The sequence below is a fragment of the Enhydra lutris genome, unplaced genomic scaffold (assembly GCF_002288905.1).
Source record: "Enhydra lutris kenyoni isolate GAN:26980312 unplaced genomic scaffold, ASM228890v2 scaffoldscaffold46, whole genome shotgun sequence".
In the NCBI taxonomy this organism is placed as follows: Eukaryota; Metazoa; Chordata; class Mammalia; order Carnivora; family Mustelidae; genus Enhydra; species Enhydra lutris.
Window position 1 is genome coordinate 4,408,985 of NW_019154130.1, and position 21,834 is coordinate 4,430,818.

General features: G+C 54.2%; 3 protein-coding genes across 4 annotated transcripts in view; 1 reads left to right on the top strand and 2 right to left on the bottom strand.

The window, feature by feature from the left end:
• Positions 1 to 6,659, top strand: part of LOC111156548 (coiled-coil domain containing 92) — a 30,790-nt gene extending 24,131 nt beyond the window's left edge. For both annotated transcript variants that reach the window (XM_022517515.1, XM_022517518.1), the window contains 3 exons: positions 2,614 to 2,760; positions 3,340 to 3,381; positions 5,250 to 6,659. In XM_022517515.1, coding sequence (XP_022373223.1) covers positions 2,631 to 2,760; positions 3,340 to 3,381; positions 5,250 to 6,025 — 948 coding nt within the window. In that variant the 5' untranslated portion in view covers positions 2,614 to 2,630 and the 3' untranslated portion in view covers positions 6,026 to 6,659. The remainder of the gene's footprint in view (positions 1 to 2,613; positions 2,761 to 3,339; positions 3,382 to 5,249) is intronic.
• Positions 6,660 to 6,739: 80 nt separating this feature from the next.
• LOC111156346 (dynein heavy chain 10, axonemal-like) lies at positions 6,740 to 8,338 on the bottom strand. Its single transcript, XM_022517122.1, has 2 exons — positions 8,155 to 8,338; positions 6,740 to 7,677 (listed from the first exon to the last, which is right to left on the bottom strand). The coding sequence occupies exons 1-2, from the start codon at positions 8,329 to 8,331 to the stop codon at positions 7,531 to 7,533; spliced, it is 324 nt and encodes a 107-aa protein (XP_022372830.1). The 5' UTR covers positions 8,332 to 8,338; the 3' UTR covers positions 6,740 to 7,530.
• A 607-nt stretch (positions 8,339 to 8,945) lies between these two features.
• LOC111156345 (dynein heavy chain 10, axonemal-like) overlaps positions 8,946 to 21,834 on the bottom strand; it is a 131,428-nt gene continuing 118,539 nt past the window's right edge. The window contains 16 exon segments of the mRNA XM_022517120.1: positions 8,946 to 9,283; positions 9,285 to 9,553; positions 10,726 to 10,893; positions 10,985 to 11,196; positions 11,376 to 11,507; positions 11,965 to 12,136; positions 12,743 to 12,838; positions 13,004 to 13,213; positions 13,920 to 14,120; positions 14,693 to 14,876; positions 15,880 to 16,031; positions 16,535 to 16,689; positions 17,252 to 17,356; positions 18,612 to 18,885; positions 19,918 to 20,147; positions 20,805 to 21,084. Of these exon segments, the coding sequence (XP_022372828.1) occupies positions 8,962 to 9,283; positions 9,285 to 9,553; positions 10,726 to 10,893; positions 10,985 to 11,196; positions 11,376 to 11,507; positions 11,965 to 12,136; positions 12,743 to 12,838; positions 13,004 to 13,213; positions 13,920 to 14,120; positions 14,693 to 14,876; positions 15,880 to 16,031; positions 16,535 to 16,689; positions 17,252 to 17,356; positions 18,612 to 18,885; positions 19,918 to 20,147; positions 20,805 to 21,084 (3,162 nt within the window). The 3' untranslated portion in view covers positions 8,946 to 8,961.

Sequence of the window (21,834 nt, forward strand, 5' to 3'; positions counted from 1 at the left end):
CATCACTTTTTTTTTTAAGATTTTATTTATTTATTTGACAGAGAGAGATCACAAGTAGATGGAGAGGCAGGCAGAGAGAGAGAGAGAGGGAAGCAGGCACCCTGCTGAGCAGAGAGCCCGATGCGGGACTCGATCCCAGGACCCTAAGATCATGACCTGAGCCGAAGGCAGTGGCTTAATCCACTGAGCCACCCGGGCGCCCCGAAAGCATCACTTTCTTTTAAGCTATAGCAACTCCTTGTCATCAGGAAGTCAATGATATTGTCAGTCTTTTGAGCAGTTGGAAGAGAATTGAGTAGCTTGGATACCATAGGAGACATGACTCGCTTCCTCGGGTGTAAGTGGGCCTGCACTGTCGCTGTGTATCCAACAGCCAGAGGGACCTCTGCCCAGATAGCGTCTCCTCACTTGGGCCTATCACGCCAGCGTAGAGTGCGAAGACGGGGAGGGCACCAGTCGACTGAGGTGCCTCGGGGTTGACAACGCCTGTCCTCCTGCTGTCGGGGCCTCAGATGGAGTCGCCATGGCTCCCTTGCCAGCTCTGCACCTTAGAGACTCCTAGTCTTTCTGTTCACCTTGTGTTTCTCTCAAGACTGTCTGCCCATGACAATGGGAAGCTTCAAGGGCACGTTCTTATTTCTGTGCTTATTTCTGGTGAACCAATAGATTACAGATTAAGTACAGTTCAAAGCTGCTGATCCACTGAGGCAAGTAGAATGTGAATGCTTCTTTAAATCAGATTTAAATTCGTAACAAGTAAAGCGTAGTGCCATGCTATGATTAGAACAGGGTGGCTGCTGAGGTCCTATTTTTACTCCCCTCCTGGCCCCTTCCGGTAGATTATGGGTACATCTCATCTTGTATGACTGGTGCTGGACAAAACTGTTTTGAAATGTTAATGTTCCCCATTTTCTTTGACCAAGGCTTGTCTTTAAAGTTACCATCAAGCAGGAAGCCAGAGGGGGCTCCTTCCCACAGGAGCACACCTGCCAGCCCACCCGCGCCCCTTGGCATGGCTGGCTCCTGCGTTAAGGTCAGTGTCCCGCTCTTGGACCATGCACTGGCCGGGCAGCATCGGCTCTCCAGAACCCTGGAAGTCCCTGCCTGGCCCAGAGCCTGGACAGGAGCACCTGCACTTGTAGCAAAGACAAGCCTTCGGGGTGGAAACTGGAAGGCTGCTCACCGCTCCTCATGGAAAAGCTCTGTCTGATGGGAACTCGACCCTGGCCTCAACTGCAGCTTGAAGTTGAGTTAGAGGCCTGGGAAATCTCATCTCTGCTCCCTAGAAGCGATCACTGTAATTTGCCTAGCCAGTTCCCCCTTGTTGGATTCTGTTTCTGACTCAATGGCACTGTAACGACCATGGTCACAGCTACCTCTTTTCACACAAAAGTAAATCTTTTCCTTTGGTCAGTTCCTGGAAGTGGAATTGTGAAGTCAGAGGGATGATACACTCCCAGGCTCTAGACATACTTTGCCAAATTGCACCCCCCACCCCGACCTGGATGAGGGGAAGTGGCTAACACTGCCAGCGGTGTCTGGGCTGTGCCCCTCTCCTGCCCGGCATGTCCTTTTGTAGTTCTCTACCTGTTCCTTTTACCCTCCCTCTCAGGCTTGCCTGTCACACTCTGTTTCCTCCTTAACTTTACTTTGGAGTGAGGCCTGTGCCCTGAGGAGATGGCAGGAAGCTTTTCCGTGTAAGTGAAGATGCGTGTCCAGTTATGAACTTTTCTTAGCTCCAGAGCTGGGGTTGCAACTATGTCACTGGCCTTACAAATCACAGTGACTGGTGTCACTCAGTGTGGTGACAGTACCTGGGCATGTGGTCATCTCCAGAGCCATCCACATACTGGAAGCCCTTTGAGAAGTGGTATTCCTCTGGGAGCGCTCTTTGGCATAGCAAATGAGGAAAACTGCACTCTGAGGTTCTGTATTTGCAAGAATAATTTATAAGCAAATAATGCACATTTCGTCCTTTGCCATTCTTCAGTGCTGTGCAAGGCGTCTTGAATTTCTTTGGTAGCTTTTCCAGAAAGACCAATTGACTTCACATTTCTCGAATTACAGTAAAGGCAGAGAATCTGAGGCCCTGGGAGAGCAGCTGATGACTGATGACTGAAGCCACCATGGGCAGGGAGGCAGGGTTTGGGGACAGACTCCAGATTCCCATAGTCGCCACACGACCCTTTCCCAAAGAAGGATGCCAGACTCCTCTCAGCTCTGTGAAATCCAGGGACTTCCTTCTAGAATTCTCCCTGCCTCTCCCTCCTCCTCGCTTTGGCCAGCTCCCAATCCCACTTTGAGGAAACATTCGCCCCGTTGCCCAGGTGCCCAGTTTTCCTGTGAGGAAGCTGTCCGTGTGTACTTTGTCAGAGAAATCTTTGGCAATCTACCAGTTTTGCTCACAGTCTGTTGAAGTCTGTATGGCATGTGCCAAGGCTAGGATTTAGAATCAGGGCACCCAGGTCTGATTCGGCCTCCAGAGCCAGACCTCACGCTGCCTGCGACCTCCTCAGAGCCAAGGAGGGCAGGTGAAAGGCGGCGCCCTCTTCCCGCCTTCTACCCACAACCCTCATGGTCAGAGACAGCCACCAGGGTCTGTGTTTCCCGCAGGTCATCTGGATGTCAGCATGGCAGCCACAAACCTGGAGAACCAGTTGCACAGCGCCCAGAAGAACCTCCTCTTCCTTCAGCGGGAGCATGCCGGCACCCTTAAGGGGCTGCATGCCGAGATCAGGCGACTGCAGCAACACTGCACAGGTACCTGGGCCCCGCGCGACCCCCCGGAGTAGGGCCCTCGGCCCGCCCAGGGCTGCAGAGCAAAGCAGGACCTGTTGTCGGGACTGTCTGAGACAGCGGCCAGCGCAGAAGCTGTGCCAGGTCACTCGGGAGTGGGGCAAAAAGGGGTTTCACTTCTCTCTGACCTCGTGAAGCCCATCACTGGAGTCTCTCTCAAGGTCTTCCCTTCTCCCCTGACCAACCAACACGCGTCACGCGTAAAGCTGCAAAGCCATTTCTTGGCTTACTGAGGGCTTAGAAGATCAAAATGCAATGGTTAGGATTTACAATGTACTTTGGAACCGATCGCCGAAGTGTAACACACAGAGCAAGCTGCTTGCTAACTGTGGATGCCAGGGAGTGGCTTAGGGAAGGAGGGTCTCTCTGAGCTCTAGGAAGGACAGTGGCCACTCATGGCTCTGCCATTCACACGCCTGCCACTAACGCGGCCAAATCCTGCTCTGTCTGGGCAGGATTTGCAGGCTAATTGTGGGAATTGGTTCTGCATTTTCAGTGCTGATGAAAGCTTTACAGAATTAACATATATGGTTTCCTTTTTAGATTTAACATATGAGCTGACACTCAAAAGTTCGGACCAGACAGGTGAGAACTTCCTCCCCAAAAGTGAACGGCGGCATTATTTCTGGTTCTGGCACGTGTTGGTGCCATTTGTTCACCAGCTACACATTTAGACGAAAGTACATCTGCTAGGAAGTGTTGCACGTGTGACCAGAGCTTTCTAAGAAAAGATAGGAAGGAAGTTTAGAGCCTGAGATGTTATGACGGCCTGTCAGTGGAGTGGGAGGGAGGAGGGGTTTATTTTCTTTTGGTGGACACATATATTTGGAATGTCTTTTCTTGACTTTGATTTTTCTCCAGCGAACATCTTCCTTCTCTAATCAATAAATTAATGTAATTTAAAGCAGAAAGAGGAGAAGGAGCAGGATCCCACTTCTTTTATTCCTTGAGCCTCACCCAGGGCCTGGCACAGAGTAGGTGCTCCTGACACACTTGATGAGTGAGGGACCAAATGACCAGATCGTCCCCAAAGGACTGTGAATACCTTTCTCTAGACAGCAGTCCCAGAAATGCTTCCCCCTAACCTGAATCCTCAGGGACTCCCAAAGGTATTAGCCTGATGGCAGCTGGGGCAGAGGAGATAGAACAGGGGCCTCTGTGGCCGATGACAATTAGTTGCTCCCTGGAACCGACTTGGGATTTGAAAAGTGCAGAATCCACACTGGAGTCAAGATGTCTTTTCCTAAATAGGCCGCACTCTGGCGGCATCTCCCCTCCCCAGGACTGGAAGTCACTGCTTTACTTTAGTGGAGGCAGAGCCTACATGTCTGGGGGCACGGGGGGAAGATACAGGCTCCTGGACCCCCGCCCCTGGAGGTTCTGATTCCGAGGCTCAGGGAGGGCACCTGAGAATCTATTTAGAAAGTGCCCCGGTGAGGGCACCTGGCTGGCTCGGTTCAGAGAGCGTGTGACTCTTGCTCTCGCAGTTGTAAGTTCGTGCCCCTTATTGGGTATAGAGATTACTTTAAAACAGTAAAAGTGAAATAAGAAAAGGAAGTAAAGTGATGCAGTGACTGAGCGCTCTGGCAGCTGGGGAAGTCTGGCTCTGTGTGATTAAGAACAGTTGCCTCAGCTCAGTGCATGTGCATCTTTTATGGGGAAAGAAGGAATCTTCGAGAAAGGATGCACCTGTGGAGGAGGAGGTAGAGCAGAGTTTCCTATAGAAGGGTGGAAATCAGTAAAATAGGTGGTGTTGATCCCTGGGAACAACGGTCACCAAGAGCCTCTCTCTGGAGTCTCAGGGAGGCAGGGCAGGCAGCCGGAGGAGCTCCTGGAAAGTCGAGAGCCAACAAGCATCGGTCCATAGCCCTGGCTTCGGAGCCCCACTTGGCCCACGTGCCCACGTGAGACGTGCCCACAGACACCGGCTCCCAGCCCGGCACAGGCCCCTAAAGCCCAGGGGAGTCCCTGAGCGGCTAACGGTGGGCACACACGGGGAGGCACAGGCAGACAGGATGAGCAGGGGAACCATGTGGCAGGGAAGGCAGCAGCCTCCCCTCCTGTCTCCTCCGCAGCTTCAGAGCTGTGTGCTCGGCTACGGACGGAGTCTATAGCGGTCTTTCCGAACGGTGCTTGTGGTGGAGCGGGCGCTTAGTGAATGCCGCCCAAGCAGGCAGGAACAAACGGGGAGCAGCTCCCGCTAAGTATCCGCTGAGGGCAGCTAGCCTGGGGTTGCCCGCCGTGACCTCAGCACTTGCGAAGCGCGGAGGCGTCGCTCTGTGCGGTGAGCCAGGGAACGGGGCGCTGCGGGCGCTCAGCCTGCACCCACTGGGAGAGGGCGGGGCGGGGCGGTGGGAGCAAGAGGCCCCGGGGAGGGGAGGCCGGCCTAGCCAGAAGGACTCCTGCCTCCGCGCCGGGGGTGCTAAATCCTGCCTCTCGGCTCGCTCTTCCAGGAGATGGGGCTTCCAGAAGCAGCGAGCTGAAGAGGAAATGCGAGGAGCTGGAGGCCCAGCTGAAGCTGCAGGAGGAGGAGAACAACGAGCTGCTCAAGCAGCTGGAGCAGAAGAACGCCATGATCGCCGTGCTGGAGAATACTGTCAAGGAGCGCGAGAAGAAGTACCTGGAGGAGCTGAAGGTGAAGAGCCACAAGCTGAACATGCTGTCCAGCGAGCTCGAGCAGCGCGCCGGCACCATCGCCTACCTGACCGCCCAGCTGCACGCCGCCAAGCGGAAGCTCCTGAGCGCCGGGGGGGCCTCGGACGGCAGCCCCTCCGGGAGCCCCGTGCTGGCCAGCTACAAGCCGGCCCCCCCCAAGGACAAGCTGCCCGAGACGCCCCGCCGCAGGATGAAAAAGAGCCTCTCAGCCCCCCTGCACCCGGAATTTGAGGAGGTCTACAGATTTGGGGCCGAGAGCCGGAAACTCCTCCTGCGGGAGCCGGTGGATGCCATGCCTGACCCCACCCCGTTCCTGCTGGCCAGGGAGTCCGCCGAGGTCCACCTCATCAAGGAGAGGCCTCTGGTCATCCCCCCCATCGCCTCCGACCGTGGCCCGAGCGAGCAGCACAGCCCGGCCCACGAGAAGCCACACAAGGCTCACGTGGGGGTGGCCCACCGCATCCACCATGCCGCCCCACCGCAGGCCCAGCCCGAGGTGGAGACGCTGGCGGTCGACCAGGTGAACGGAGGGAAGGTCGTGAGGAAGCACTCAGGGACGGACAGAACTGTGTGAAGCCTGCCCCAGGCGACCCTTCACCCTCGGCTGTCGATGCACTGTGATCACTACAAGGAAAAATTCATCCATACTTTTTTTTTTCTTAATTCCCATGCATGCCAAATTTTTTTCAGACCTGTCAACAGATGATTCTTCTCCTGCTCCTCTTGCCCTCTTACACCAAAATACGATCGTGTCCCTGCTGCAGAATACGTATTTACTAATCGCTGTGGCCAAACACCTGTGTGCCGAATCGCTTGCTTCTAATCCCACTCTGTGTACCTCCGCGCGCTCGTGGACAGAGCACAGGCCGCAGGCTCTCTCACTACTCGACGTTAATGAAATTGGATAGTCACACGCCTCCTTATACAGCCGGAGCAACACATGCCGACCGACCTTGACCCCTCGCTCCAGTTTCCAGGGCAGCCCATCCAGAGCAGCCCCCGTTCACTCCTGGAGACCCTGTAACCTCCCGACAAGCCTTTCTTTCCCAGGGCGGCACAGATAGCCGAGCAGCTATAGATGTGTATCTCGGGAACGAAATAAGATGATGTTACTTCTCATACCACCACAACCTGAATGTGTGTTCATATTTTTTGTTAGTTTTATCCAAAATGTTCAAGATCCCAACAAACTTTATTTTCTAAACCTGCCTCTTTCTGTTTTGTGTCTTTTATTAAACCACCTGAGGGAGGAGCTGGGGGGAGGCTGTGGGAGGGGGAGAAACAGCTGGCCACTCCCCCAGTCCCACAGTAACTACAGCATTCTTACCCCATGTTCTCTCCCCCAGCTCCCGCCCCTGAGAAGGCTCTGTGCTTCCAGGTTCTGGCAGAAACTCCTTGTGCCTATGACTGGCCCCTCCCCTCGGCCCTGCAGGTGCTCCAGCGGGCTCTTCCCTTTAGGAGTGTAAAGCCACTCCTGCCCTCCAGCAGGCCTGGACCCCCAGGGTGCATGAAAGGAAGGGATGCCCAGGAGCCAGGCCCAGATGCTCTAAGTCTGCCCCCAATCCCACACAGATCCGGCCAGGGTATGGGTAGGAGCTCATACAGGGATGACATGCCAGCTCAGGGAACTCACCCCTACCTCCACCTGGTAGGTTGGAGCGCTCTGGAAGTGAGCGGGGCTGGCAGCAGGCAACTGTGGCCATCTCTGGAGGGGTGGCCCAGGAAGGAGACTCTGCCAGACCCTGCCCAGCAGCCCGGGACTTTCACCTAATCACACGTCTCCTCTAAGAAGGGAAAGAAAACGACATACCTTAAAATGTTCTCTAGTATTTACTTCTCAAATATGCAGAATCCTTAGAAACAGTTTAACTCTTCAAGTTAAACTTAAGAAACATCTTAATTTCTACAGAAAAAGTAAATCAGCTGATTTCAAATGAAAAGAAAATCCCGTGTCTGTCCACCCCCAGCCGCTCCAGGCCCTGAGAGATGACCGCAGACGTGACCACCACTGCCGAATGCCTACATTTCCACCGCCAGCCACGGACGGAGCTGGGTGTGCAGGTTTCCTGGCCCAGAGGGTCAGTCGGAATTCAGGGTGAGGCACACCCCCTGCAGCACCCAGTGAGAAATGTGCTTGGAGGTGAAGAGATCAGCTTCAAACACCAGGCCAACTCCCATGGCGTTCCTTCTCATGGAGGTGGTGTAAACCGGCGTCCGGAAGGTGTTCTGCAAAGGAGAGGCAAGTGAGGGGCACCACAGGAGGGCAGAGGAGCTCAACGCCGGGCTGTGGGACACTCCGTGTGTGAGCTGATGGTGCAGTGTACACCCCCCCCCAATCCCGGCCGGGCTGCCCTCTGCAGCCGGGCACAGGGCCGCTGCCTGGGGACACGCTCAGGAAAAGTGGGTCCGGGCTGCGTGAGCCAGGAGGACCCTGCTCCCGCCGCCGCCCTGGGTGTAGGGACTTGCGTCAGGCAATGCCCACAAGACGTGATGGGAAGGGAGGCATTTCTCCCAAAGTTAGGTTGGACCACAGCTCGGAGTGTGAAGCCACGCTGCCCGGCAAGTCTCTGCTTACATGCCTGTGCACGCGTGGGTCTTCCTGTGAAGGGACTCCACGCTCTTGCCCTGGCTCAGGGCTTCCCCCACCCATGAAAGGTTAAAAGGCGAGACCATCTGAACCACCCCAAGCGTGCCCCACCCCACCTGCAGTTTGAGGCGATGGGCTTCGATGGGGATGATCTTCAGAATCGGTAGATCGACCACCAGCACCTTGGGTTTGCTCTTGATAAGACATCCTCTTTCTACATCCCAGTCAGCGCCTTCTAGATATAGTCCTGAGACGAAGCATCCTGGAGATACCAGGAAGAGACCGGGATTCATGGGGAGGCGCCAGCAGCTCTCGCGGATGTCCACGGCTCACGCACAGAGACAACCAACCAACTCTCCTTCCCCAGACACAGCCCAGGCCTTCTTCCAAAAGAGGGGACCGTCCTTCCTTCCCTTTGCAGAGCAACAGCCCAAACAGGACACTCTGTAGACCCCACTGAGCCTCCCCCACGGCCTCAGTGAAGAGGACAAGGGGTGGTTGCCTCCCCCAGCAATCTGCTTCAAGGCTCACAGCCCTAGACCACTGGAACCCCCGGGTTATAAAGACAGGAGCACCAGTAGGTACCACAGCAAGGCCAAGTCCGCCGCCCTGAGCCAGAGGGAGTGGGAGCAGGGAGCCAAAGCCCAGCAGAGAAAATGGTATCTGGGGAGCAGGACACAGTAGACACACACAGCAGCAGAGAAGAGAACAGTCACCCAGAGAGTGTGGTGGCCCTGACACCTGCCAGTTCCTCTGAGACCTCGCTGGCCATGTGCTACGGGGATGGTGAGCACCCCTGTGTCTCCACTGTGAAGCCTGTCTCTAGGCTTGCTCAAGAGGGCTTTTGTTGCTCACGGTTCAATGTCCTCCGACTCCGGGGCCCAGCCCTGGGAAATGGCAGCTCCCTGCCAGAGTCTGCGGCATCACTCACCAGTGTGAAGGGACCTGACCTTGTATTTTAATGGGTCCGACCTCGTCTGACCTGCCTTCTGGTACCCACGCCCTGGTGCCCTCAGGGTTTCCAGGGAAGCCTTCAGGTGATCCAGTTCTTTGTAAGACCTAATTTTGACCAAGAAGTCCACTCCCCACAAACGAGCAGGGAGAACAAGATTCAGGCCCCTCCTGACATCACCCCAGGTCTCAGTGCTGAAACTGGAAGAGCAGCGCATGCGGTCACCCTCAAACAGGTCAAGACGCGGAGAGTGCACACACAGCGCTGCTGTCCGCAGCAGCCTCACTTTCAAACGGGCTGGCCCCGTCTCGGCCCACACCATGCTTGTTGCTCTGACTTGGGGACGCCTCAGGGAGGAGCCTCCCCAGCAAGCTGGCCGTACCTTGTCCTGCCCGCTCATTCACTTCATCTGCATCTTGGAACTTGGTCACTTGCGTGAACAGGGTGGAGCGGTCCAGTGGCCAGTTGTTCCTCCGACAGGTGGCCTGCACCAGGGCTGTGAGGTAGGACTCTGGGATGTGCAGCCCCGAGAGCCACATCACGCTGGGCTCACTCTCGGTGACCTGGAGGGAAGAGAGGGAAGCTGGCAGGAGCCGGGGGCCACCATCAAGTGCCAGGCCCAGCGCTGACCAGACCTTTGGTTCACGATAAAAACATGGTTCACCTTGGCAGCAAAAAGCTGGGCGTGGGAACAACCAGGAGCCTGCTGGGGAAAACAAGCTGAACTGCCCGATTCCAGAAGGAACAAAGATTTAGATATAAAAGAACAAAGCCACAGAAGTACCAGATCAAATCTCCACTGAATGTTGTCAAGATCTTGGAGTTGGGAATGCAAAACCCAGAGGCCATACAAGAACAGACTGATATATTTGACTATTAAAAATGTAAGACTTTCTTACAGAAAAAAATGCCATAAGCAAAATCAAAAGGCAAGCTGGAGGAAACACAACAGTGGCAGGTACAGGGCTAATCTCCCTGATAGACAAAGAGCTCTAAAAGACAATTTTAAAATGGAGAATTCGATAAAAATGAAATCAAGACACAAAGATGTTTCACAGAAAAAGAAATGAGGTACACTCGGCCTCACCATTATCAAAGAAATGCACACCCAAATGTATTACTATTTACCTATCAGGGAGAAAAGATCCAAAATATTAAGAGCACACAGTGTTGCCAAGAGGGGAGGGAATGCTCGTGTTCGTTCACTGTGGGTCTCCACTTCTCTAGAAGACCCTCTGACCAGAGCTGGCACAATATGAAATGCACAGGCTGGGACCAGCTCTGCCGCTGGAGGGATTGGCCTGTGAAATAACACTCGTGCGTGTGACCACAGACGCAGGTGCCAGAGCATTGCCCATCCTGGCTAAAGAGAGAAGAAACTCAAATGGAACCACCTAAGTGTCCATCAGGGGAAAGGACGTGGAACACCTATAAAACAGAGTCCCCTGAAAAGAGTAAGTTCGATCTAAAGGTACTTGGAAGAACGACGGCCAAGATGGACTTCGAGATGAATAAATCAGATTGTGCATACTAGGCTTCACAGTCTTGAAAACAAAACAAAAAGGAAAAAAAATACAGGTATGCCTGTAGAGTCAGAGACCATTTCTAGAACACCCAATCAGCTGCGAACAGAAGGTACCACTTCTGTTGAGGAGTTAGAGAGGGGCTGGGGGCTGGAGGTGGTTGGGGGGCGGTCCAGGCTGAACCAACGAAGCAACAGTTGCCACTTGCTTACCCACGATGTGTACTGGCTGAACCGCCGCAGGAAGTACAGCATCCAGTTCCCGAGGGACTTCAGCGTGTCCGGGGCAAGCTTTCTCCAGATATTAGGGATTTGCCCGAGGAAAAGAGACCTGGCTACGTCATCTAACTCGTTGCTCATTCCAACTTCTCCGGCCAAGGCCTGTTTGCAGAATCAAGGGCAGTCAGGGGAGACCGTCAGAAACCTGGGTGGTGCATTGAGGCAGGGGTGTGCCTGTTAGAGACAAGCTCACCCTCTGAAGTTCAGCCAGAGACCTGGACATCCGTACAGCAAGCTTGTTGAAGCGTTCCAGCTCTTGCAGAAGGACCACCGACGTCGGGGAGATGCCCAGCCCGAGCTGCTTCCTGATCTGGTCCAAGTCAAAGATTTTGGGCATCTTGTTTTCTATGTCCTTGGCAACCTGGCCAATGTAATCATCTCGGCTAATGCCGCTGCTGGATTCCCCTAAAACCAGGACACTTTTTAGGGAAAGCAACACACCTGAGTGTTAGGACTGGGGCATCCTGAGCCTTCTGGTTCTTGGAAAAGCAGCAACAATATACAACCTACAAGAACCAACAGCACCGTGTGCCAACACCTTCCACCCTAGCCAGAGCAATTCTGTCCTCCGCAGTAGACTTCACCTGTCTGAGGCTGTAGCTCCAGCAAGTGGGCCCACATGTCCCGAGCCGCCTGAGTGTAATATCCAATCTCAGCATTGGAATGAAGACCGAACACTTCCGGCGTGTTGGTCAGCGGGAGGGCCTCAATGGCTTCTATAATCAGAACAGAGAATACACCGTCCCGCCACCCTCGATTTCCGAGGGCCCACCGCTTCAGAAATCCCCAGATATGCAAGACTAATTTCTTGCATGTGTTTTTAAATAAAAATTCTCTACCACCACACCCTAATCCAGCTGTATGTTTATCGTTTATGAGAACGGCTCACTGGGCTTCCCAGGGGCCACTCTGCCCTTCTACGCAGAATCTGGTATTTGTCTTCATCCTAGGACAGCAAATTTGAACTAACTCCCATCAGCGCTGAGGCTATAAAGAACGCACTGGGCCCCCTAAAAATCGTAATGGAGCATGCCCACCACCCAAGGACGCCGACCAGCAGAGGGGTCAGAAGAGCCATCAGGCCACCCATAGAAAAGAGAACAGCTGAAATGTGTGGTGGGTATCCCTTAGAAAACACTTTTAACATACATTTTGATGTCCAGGAAATCTCACCAACGAATTTTTCCTTTACATCACCAACGGGGATTTTGTAGTCTACTTCCTCATTCTGGAAGAAGTGGAACGGCTGGAAAGTGTCAAAAATGAAGTCTCCCAGGTACTCATCCATGTAGATGGTCAGGATGCGTCGATCAAAGCTGTCGATGGCCCGTCCTCCATACATGACCTAACGTACAGGGACCAAGAGCTGGCCTGGAGTACAGGAGCCAGCAGGGGACCCCTGAGACCGGACGTGCCCTCAGAGATCCTCCTGCTGGCCTGGCCACTGTGCAGCTCAAACCATGTCAATGGCAAGCCTTGCAACCACGGTGAACAAGAGCGCCCTCACAAAGTGTGGCAAGCCCATATGCCATTTGCCAAACCCCAGAACATAGTGAACAGACCACAAAACCACCAAAGAAGCCAGCTGCCACTTTGGTCTTTGCAATTGGTGATGTCCCTCTGTGTGCCACCTGCAGGCCATAGCAAGGGGGGGCTGTATAAAGTAATGGTCTCCAGGTGGCCCTCCATGCCCACCAGACAGGAGAAGATTACAATGACTAGGCCCAAGACTGTGCTGACCCCTACAGAACGCGGCCCCCATAGTGATGTATCCAGAGCCTGCGTAGAAATGGAGCCCAGCAACAGAAAGACACCCGTGCGATGAGCCAACAGAATTCCTCAGAGACCTAGGGCCTTCAAATGACGCGTGGCAGAAGCAAATGGGGAGTCACCAAGGGCTCAGAGGTGATGCGCAGGGCACCAGGTCACAGCCCACAAAAGACACTCCCACCTCTCCAATGAGGTACTTGAGGCTGCCCCACGGGATCCTAGGGTCATGTTGCTGGAAGGCTTTTGTTAGGTACGTGTTCAGAATCTCCATGCAGACCTTAAAAGAGGAGGGACAGGCATGGTTATACTCCACCCCACAAAGTCACTCACGCGCTGACCCTCTCCTGAAGTGTGGGTGGGAGCAGGCGGGCTGTCGTGACCTTGGAGAAAGGGTGGGGGAGACGAGCCGGCTGAGGGGGGACAGCAGCCACTGTGTCTTCACCTGGAAGTCAGACTCATTGAAGTCATAGTACACGTTCCACCCGATCTTCCCGAACTTTCTCCTCTCCTGCACCACGGCATGGAAGAATGCCAGCACGTAGACCAGCGACTTGAAGGCCGGGTGCGGACACTGCTCCAGCATGTCAGGAGAGATCTTGAAGTACGTTGCTCTCATGTTGAGTTTCAGCCCGTTGGGCGGCTCCGTAACAACCTGTCAAAAGACACATCGTGGCCAAAACCACAGACCCATGAGCCTGGGCTTGGAAGAGGCAAGAGGCAAACTGTAGATCTCTCCGCTTTCCCTTCACCTCTGTGCGGCCACCCTTCCCCTCCCCCACATAGCAAACATCTCTTGGGAGTGGCCCCGCAAAGAAGTTAAGGAACGAGAGATTGTTCTGGCTCCTGTTCATCAACTGAACCACAGAAGGTTCTTTAGCTTCTCTAGGCCATAGAATCTTCAAATGCAAAATGGAAGTAGTTAAGTTTTCCCTCAACCGGCCCCAGATGACAGGTGACAAACAATCTTTCCAAACACGGCTTCTCTGGAGAGTCAGTTAAGCAGGATAGATAAGCCGCTAGAGCACAGCAGGCCTATCACTAAAGAGAAAAAAAGGTTTGATAAATGGGAAGTTTGGGAAAACAAACCCAGACAGGATTTTGGATACATGCAGAAGTGGTTGAGACAGGCCTGAGAGTCATAAATGTCCCCCCCAAAACTCATCACCCAATCCAGGACAGTGACTCACTCAGGAGAGAGAGGGAGAGACAGACACAGGAAGGGTGGGCGTGAGGGTCCTGCTGTGTCCCAGGTTTATTTCCAAATACACATGCACGCACACACGGCGGAATGGCAGTGGTCCAGGGCATGGAGCTGGGGGCACGGGCGGGGGAGGGGGGATGTCCGTCTAAAGCCAGACCTTCAAGGACTTCTGCAGAATCCCAATGGGGAAGCCCTTGGTGGGGTCTGTGGTGAGCCACAGGCGGAAGTCTGGGTGGGGCTTGGTGATCCTCTCCAAGGACTTCTCCAGATCTTTCAGCCACTGGACCAGGAGATGGCAGTTCTGTAGCATCAGCCACTGCCCGCGGGCCACCGCCGTCTCCAGCAGCTGCAGAGCCACCTGCACCGCAAGACAGAGGAGCGGCTGGTGTCCCAAAGCCACGCTGGCCCCATGCCCTCCAGAGATGCACTCCACGCCCCCCCTAAAAATAAATAGCCCACCCCAGCAGGAGCCACAAAGAAGCCAGGGGCCCAGGAGCTCCAGAGGCTGCCTTCAAAGAACTGATTGCTCAGAGTCCCTTCAGGGCCACTGTGCTGCTGGGCCAGTCCAGGTTCTCTGGGACAGTCGCATAGACGCCCTAACTTCAGCCGCGGCCATGCCCCAGGGTCAATGACTGCCCTGATCTGAAACGGATGTCACCAAGACTGGAGGAGATGACAACTGCGTGCGAACAGACATTAGGAACAACAGGCCACAGCGGCCAGACGGGGTCAGCAGTGACAGCGAGCTTGCTCGAGGACCATGCAGCTGTCACACATCATCCGGGCCCTGAGTGTTGCTGCCCAGAGGACCGGAAATGCACCCAGCCTGTGCAAGGAGCAGCACCCTTGAAACCAGATACTAACCCACTGTTAACAGAGGCCAGGAACCTCTCTTAAATTCAGAGTTCGTTCCATCCAACAACGAATTACCTTTTCTTGGCCTTGACCCATGGCGAGGAATTTGAGGCGGTTTCCTCCAAAACCACTGCGCTCGGCTAATTTCATAAGGTCGCTGGCAGGGTCAGAGCCGGGACTGAGGATGAACACGATGGGCGAGTTTGGAGTGCTCTGCTCAAAGATGGCCTCGAAGCTGATCATGGGGGGCTGCACGTACCTAGTGAAGGAAACAATGTGGGGACTTGGAGGACAGCCACAGCGAACTCGTGTCACCACATCCAGAACCTACCGGCTATTCCTCTGTCATAGCTCTGCACAGGTTAGAGTCCAGTGTCTACACACTCGTCATACACAGGAGGGTGGACTCCTAGGGGACATGAGACCCACTGTGTGCCCCAGCACTCTCCAGGACATCCGTGGGGGCACCTCCCGATGGGCCCTTCCAGGCAGATGTCCCCACAACACCCCCAGAGTCTCCATGCCGACAAATCCACAGGTACATCCTGAATGGCCCACTTGTCAAGATTTTTGAAAATCAGTTACCAACACATCAGGCTTGGGCCATTTCACATAGAAATCCAAGTTTGTAGCTTCTTTCCGAGAGTCGGGGGATCCAGCCACTCAGGGGCCCCCTGCCAGCTGGTGTCAGTCAGCAGGAGCTAAGGGGCAGCTGTCCTGTGGGCCAGGCTTGACCTCTCTCACGTGCCGCCACCCCCGCCAGCTCTGCTCACTCATTGCCCTCTGAGTGGGATTTGCAAGCCCAAGTTATCTGCCGGGCTTCCATTCCAGAGTCGCGCTGTCCAATATGGAAGCCACCGGGGGCAGTGGCCACTGAGCACTGGACATGTGGCCAGTCCAAACCCCTCTGGGAAGTAAGGTCAAGTTCACATGGGACTTCGAGGAGTTAATACCAAAAATAAATAAAGTATCTCCATAATGTTTGTATTGATTACATGTTGAAATGATATTTTAAGTGCTGAGTTAAATAAAATGCTATTAAAATTAACTTCACCTGTTTCTTCCTGAACATGGCTTCTAGAATACACAAGCGGCTCCCACTATCGCTCTCCTGAATAGCTCGGAACTAGAGTGACTAGCGCTGCCCGACGACAGGGCGGCGGCAGCTCTCTCAGAAGCCAGGCAGCCATTCTATCTCAAGTCCAGGACGCAGGGGGAGACGCGACCGCAGCAGAGCCGAGCAAACTCGGCCACACACTTACTTCTCCCCCATTGTTTCAGTCACGTAGTCGGTCACCGCCCGGTACACCCGATCCACACGGAAACAGCGCAGAATAAGCAACTTCTGGAAAGGGGTGACGTTGTCGTAACCCAACGGGAACGGGAACTGCTCGAGGGAGTCGAGGTCACACCACTGGGAGAAGCACAGGACATTCATGGTGGCATCAACCCAGAAACGGTACAGGCCCCCATTGTTACATGAAGGTCCCAAAAGTCACTGTAAAGGAATGAAACCTACACAAATACAAGCCTCAAGGCCACTTCTAGTCGGATCTTTTTCTACCCCCCGCAAAAAAACCACGAACTTCAGGAAGAGAGCAACTGAGTCTTTTTCACTGTTGAGTCCCCAGTGCCCACCAAGGGACATGGTCCATGACAGGTACCCATTTCTCAGATGGATGGATAGATGGGTGGATGGACAGATGGATGGATGGACAGAAGGATGGACAGTTCGCCCACAACACTAGTGAACCAGATAAAAGAGAATTTCATCAAGGGTGTTGGAGGGCGCCGACTCCACCCTGACGGGGTCACTCAGGCTCATGTTCTCACTCACAAGGAGTAAGGCTACGGTTGGAGTCTCAAGACCACCGACGCGGAGGGAAAGGAGGGAGGAGAGACAGACCATGGTCTCACCTTCTGCCAGACCGCCACGTTTTTCTCCACATCATCAGGAAGATTCCCGAAGTTGTCTGAGAACATTTCTGATAAAAGCATGATATCCTCCCATCCCTGGTCAGACAACCAAGCGCAGGGCTTTTTCCGTCGGCTCTTCTCCAGGGAGATGTTTCCTAATCACAACAGAAGAAGGGAAGTAAACAGCCGGCCGCAGCGTGCCGGCAGGAGTGAGCAGCTCCGGACTTCGACTTCTCCCACTCCGGGGGCAGACCCGCGTCTCTAGAGGGGAGGGACAGAGGAGGACGTGTAGGCTTGCCTTGTCACTGCCCATGACCCCTCCCAGGCAGCTCAGCATGGCTTCCCATCTCGGGGCAGCCTGTGGGCAGAGACCTGCTGCTCTGGGCCAGACCACAACCATTTCTGAGGCTGCAAGCGTCAACTGAAATATTTAGTAACGCGGTGCTATGGGGAGGTGCCTGGGGGGGCGCAGACAGTGAAGCGTCTGCCTTCAGCCTTCCTGGGATCGAGCCCCATGTCCAGCTCCCTGCTCAGCGGGGAGCCTGCCTCCCCCCCTCCCTCTGTGGCTCCCCCTGCTAAAGCTGTGCTGCTAGAAGCCGAGTTCTAAGGAGAAGTTTGGTAATGCTGTGGTTTGTTTTAACAATTTTATGTACGTGTGCAGCGGGGGTAGGGGTGATCAAGGGAGCGGGGAAGAATGAGAGGAGGCACGTCCGTCACCTTTTAAGAAGAAATCTAATTCTTCCTGGGGGACTCGGCCTTCTGCTTGTTCTATCTTGATCGTCATATTGAAAGAAAAGAGTAACTTGTGTCTCTCAAACAACCCTGCAGGGAAACATCAAGACGGTCACCGATGAAGTAAATTCGCTTTCAAAGTAGAGTTTCCTTCGTACAACAAGCTTCAGCGTAGAAATGAGCCGCAAGGCCCGACAGTGGGGGCTCCCAGCCCACCCCCAGCCCTGTGCTCCCGGCGCCGGATGTCCGTCCACAGCATCTGAGCACGTACAGCGTGAGCTCTGTCCGTGCGCGGAGCCCGCGAGCTGGCCTGCAGTCCCGCTCGCTCACGTGGGTCGGCAGCGGCCCTGCCCACAGCGCCCACCAGGGAGAGCAGAGCCGCCCAAAGGCGGCTGGGTCCAGAGCCACCTTCTCGACGGAACATGGGCCGTTTGCCTAACCCTGAGTGTGAGCTCTTTGTCCCGTGTCATCTAGGAGAGGCGTTGACATGCTCCCTGTAAGAGGCTAGAGAGGGGGGCACCTGGGTGGCTCAGTCTTTAAGCATCTGCCTTCGGCTCAGGTCATGATCCCAGGGTCCTGGGATCGAGCCCTGCATCAGGCTCTCTGCTCAGCAGGGAGCCTGCTTCCTCCCTCTCTCTCTGCCTGCCTCTCTGCCTACTTGTGATCTCTCTCTCTGTCAAATAAATAAATAAAAATTAAAACAAACAAACAAACGAAAAAGGCTGGAGAGGCAGTACTTCCAACGTTACAGGCAGGTCTCCCTAACAAGGACTATGCACCGCTGCAGCAGGGAGGCAGCCGTAGCAGACGTTCAGACAAAGGGCCCAGGTTCCAGCAGCACATTATTTACATGAACAGACAGGGGTCCTGACCCAGCCCGCAGCTCACGGTTTGCCCACCTGCGCAGCACAGCAGACACATTCCACCAACAGACTCATCAGGGATAGCAGGATGCTGAATACGAAAGTTCTTTAAAACACACACACGCGCATGCACGCACACACAGAAGAAAAACTGTCTAAGTCAACATCTGTGATTTGAATTCTACCTTCTTGGCTGCAGGCGTTGGCTACGTAACCGAGCCCTATAGGGACAACAGTCCTCAACCTTCCTCCTGCCCAACTGGAATGGGCTGAACTCTGTTCCCCCAAATCCATATGTTGAAACTCTGACCCCCAGGGCCTCCAAATGTGACCGTGTTGGGGGAGAGAGCCTTTGAAGAGGGAATGAAGGTAAACAGGCCGTCAGCATGGGCCCTGATCCCATCTGCCTCTCGTCCTCAGCAGAAGAGATGTGGACACACAGACGCCTGAGGGGCACGCACGCAGACCAGAGGGGTGCTCACCCGTGCAACCGTAGTTATAGATGTTGAAGGTCAGTGTGTCCATAATGTTCCGCAGTCGCCTCATGAGAATGGAATCAGGCAGGGACTTCTTAAGCGATAAGCTGAAGACCTCCAGGAAGGCGATGAGGGAGTACTGGTACATGGCGTTGACCAGGGCCATCTCAGACAGCACGAAGAACAGGATGGCCCCCCTCCTGGCGGCCGGCCTGTAGCCGTCCCGCAGCCTGTCGATGTCCAAGGCTGTCTTCTCCGCCAGCTTGAGCTTCTCCGATACCTAAAGAGAAGGTGCACATCACCGTGGAAATGGGGAGACTGACACCGTCACCAGGATGACTTAGGAAATGGGCAAGAAAGTTAGGAATGCAGAGAGCAAGAGTGGGAGGGAGCAGCAAAGAAATCCGTGCAATGCTAGGGCGGGGGGTGGGGGCTGTAGAACACACCCCTCTTGCCAGATATAGTGGATGTTTTTTGGCTGGACTCCCCAGCACCTGTGCCCTGTCCTTCTAATGACCGTCCCTGACTTTAACTTGGAGACTCCAACTTCCCCCCTCATCCCATATGTGGGGTCCACCCCAATCCCAGGAGAGGAGCATGTGACCCAGGCCCCAGCCAGTGCACGCACAGCATCCCCAGCCGTGGGATCAGCCTGGGGTTAGCATGACTAAAATGACTCTTGGGACATTCATGATAGGGACAGGTAACAATTCTCACTCTTCCTTTGGACCTGAACCTGAAGGGCCATGAGGCCATACCCACCTGGTGACCACGAGGGGAGCTTGGCTCATGGGGAGGCAGAGAATGAAGCCAACCCAACAAAAGGTCCAGCCCAGAAATGGAGAGAAACTGAGTCCTAATGATATGTTTAGAGTCCTGGATCCAGCCCTGCCTGAAGCCATCCCTGGACTTTCTGTATTCTAAATTAATAATTTCCCTTCTGACTTAAGCCAAGCAGAGCTGGGTTTTCTATCACTGTTGACTCAAAGAGGCTGATCTAATGCACAAGGGTCCCTGGGAACACCTCTAGGGCTCCCCTCCCCATAGCGCACCCCCATAAAGGTGACCTGTTCTCATCAGGAAAAACCTCAGGTGACTAAGGGCCCAGATCTGGTGCCAGCACAGGTGGCTGTCCCCCACACCCCCACCTTACCCCAACATCTCAGCTTCTAAGATGCAGGAATGAGGCCCTGAGATCATTGAGCCCAATTTCCTCCTTGAGCAGATGAAGGGACGGACACTCCAAAAGTACATCCAGGAACCACCCCGCTCCCTCCCTCCCAGGGCAATGCACCTTCTATGCAGCCGATACCTCCATGGCCTTGGATTTGGTCTCCTCCAGGGTCTGCACCAGCTCCACATTGTCCAGCATGTTCCCCGTGGAGGTCGCCAGTTCCCGAAGGAGGGAATCTTCCAAATCCTTCAGCAGGTTCTTGTTCTCACTCGTCTCCTGGATGAGGTGCTCCCGCTGCTCCTCCAGCTCATGCCTCTCATAGGCCACCAGCACGCTCAGCAGCTGGTCCTCAAGACCTTTCAGTGTGACTATGGGAGCAAGGGGAGGCCATCACCGCCGGACACCCACGCCTCCTCGCCTGCTGCACACCTGTGCCTGGGGCGGGCAAGCAGAGGGTGTGGCTGAGCCCGCATTTGGGGAACTTGAGGACTGGCTCCCGCCATTGCTCCAAAGCCACAGGTCAGAACAGTCCGGAGATGCTCCTCCACAGAGTGGTGGGTGACAAGCATGCAGAGGCTCCCACCGATTGGGCAGCCCGAGATGAAAGCACACCCAACCTACTTAACCCATGTAGGCAGCTGTAGGACAACCCTAGAAAGTGTAAGAAATGGCACCCAGCTCCTAGCAGAATTCAGTTGGGAGGAGGGGAATCCAAAACCATGCCACATATTTAAATGCAAAAACAGAATAACTTCCTGCCCCTGCAGAATGGGGATCCTACCCCACTCCAAGCGTGGGTATCTGAGCCCTATGGTCCAGACCCAGCGCGCCTCAGACATGCGTCTCCCTACCTCCCAAGGGGGCGCCCAAGCCTTCATTGTGAAGAACCGGCGGATGAAGATGTGACCCTGACAGCATGACCTGGGGTCAGCAAACAAAACGGCGTCCCCTGAAAGCCCTGACTTCCCATTGCGGTCTCCGTGGTAACCGCCCCAATTTGCCACTGGGCTTGTATACATCCTCACCCGTGTAGTTGATGACCATGGCCTTTCCAAACACAGATGGGGTGTATCTGGGATTGGCCAGCTTGGTGTTTAGGTACAGCCTGAAATTTGAGTCGTAATCCACTTCCTTATCCCCCAGTATGATGAACTGCCGTCCTTGAGACACTTTGATATTTTTCTCTAAGACGTTATCAATCACGGGGTCGATGTACTCATCCACGTCATGGAACAGGAAAGGGCTCCCATACTTTATGGACATCTCCAGCTGCTTCAGGAAGTCAGGGTCATTAAAGGAAGCCACCTGGAAGACAGGGGTGCTGAGCGCCTCGGGAGCAGGGAGTGGGCACACCCGAGCCTCAGAGGGAGCCAAAGCGGAGAAAGAATGGGGGCGGGGGGAGGGGAGCAAAGCACAAGACCCATAGAAACCAGAAACCCATCAGGTTCAGGGTCTGAACAGCCCAAAGTAATCACGACAGAGTCTCACGACCCCTCGCAGAATGGGCCATCTCGGGCCCTCTAGCAGGCTGAGGGCAAGGGGACGTCGAGGACCAACTCTGCATTAATAATATTTGTCTCACTGTAGCTCTGTGTATATTTTAGAGAGAGACCTGCCCCCAATAGCATGGACATTCTCAGAAACAAGGACCAGAAAAACAAAACCATCAGGAAAAAGTAAAACTGAGAATCATGGGTTTGGGAACTAGTTCAGCAAAAAGTGACTGGGCCCCAGCAATTTTACCCAAGAAAGCTGAACACATATGCCCACCAAAAAATCAAGCAATAAAACCAAAAGGCACATGAACGTTCACAGTAGCGTTATTTGTAACAGCCAAAAAGTAGAAATCATGCAAATGTCCATCAATGGATAAATGGATGGTAGAATGTGGTCCTTCCACCCAATGGACTATGATTCAGCCACGAAGAGGAAGGAAGCAGACTCCTGCTACAACCGGGATAAGCTTAGCAAACGCGATGCTCCGCGAAAAACGCGAGACACAAAAGGCCACACAGCGCATGATTTCATTTGTGTGAAACTCTCCAGAGGAGGCGA

Coding starts and splice junctions, on each gene's coding strand:
- LOC111156346 (XM_022517122.1), bottom strand. CDS start 8,331: ATGAATCCCGGTCTCTTCCTGGTATCTCCAGGATGCTTCGTCTCAGGA. Junction 7,678..8,154: donor CCCATCGCCTCAAACTGCAG/GTGGGGTGGGGC, acceptor TCTCCTTTGCAG/AACACCTTCCGGACGCCGGT.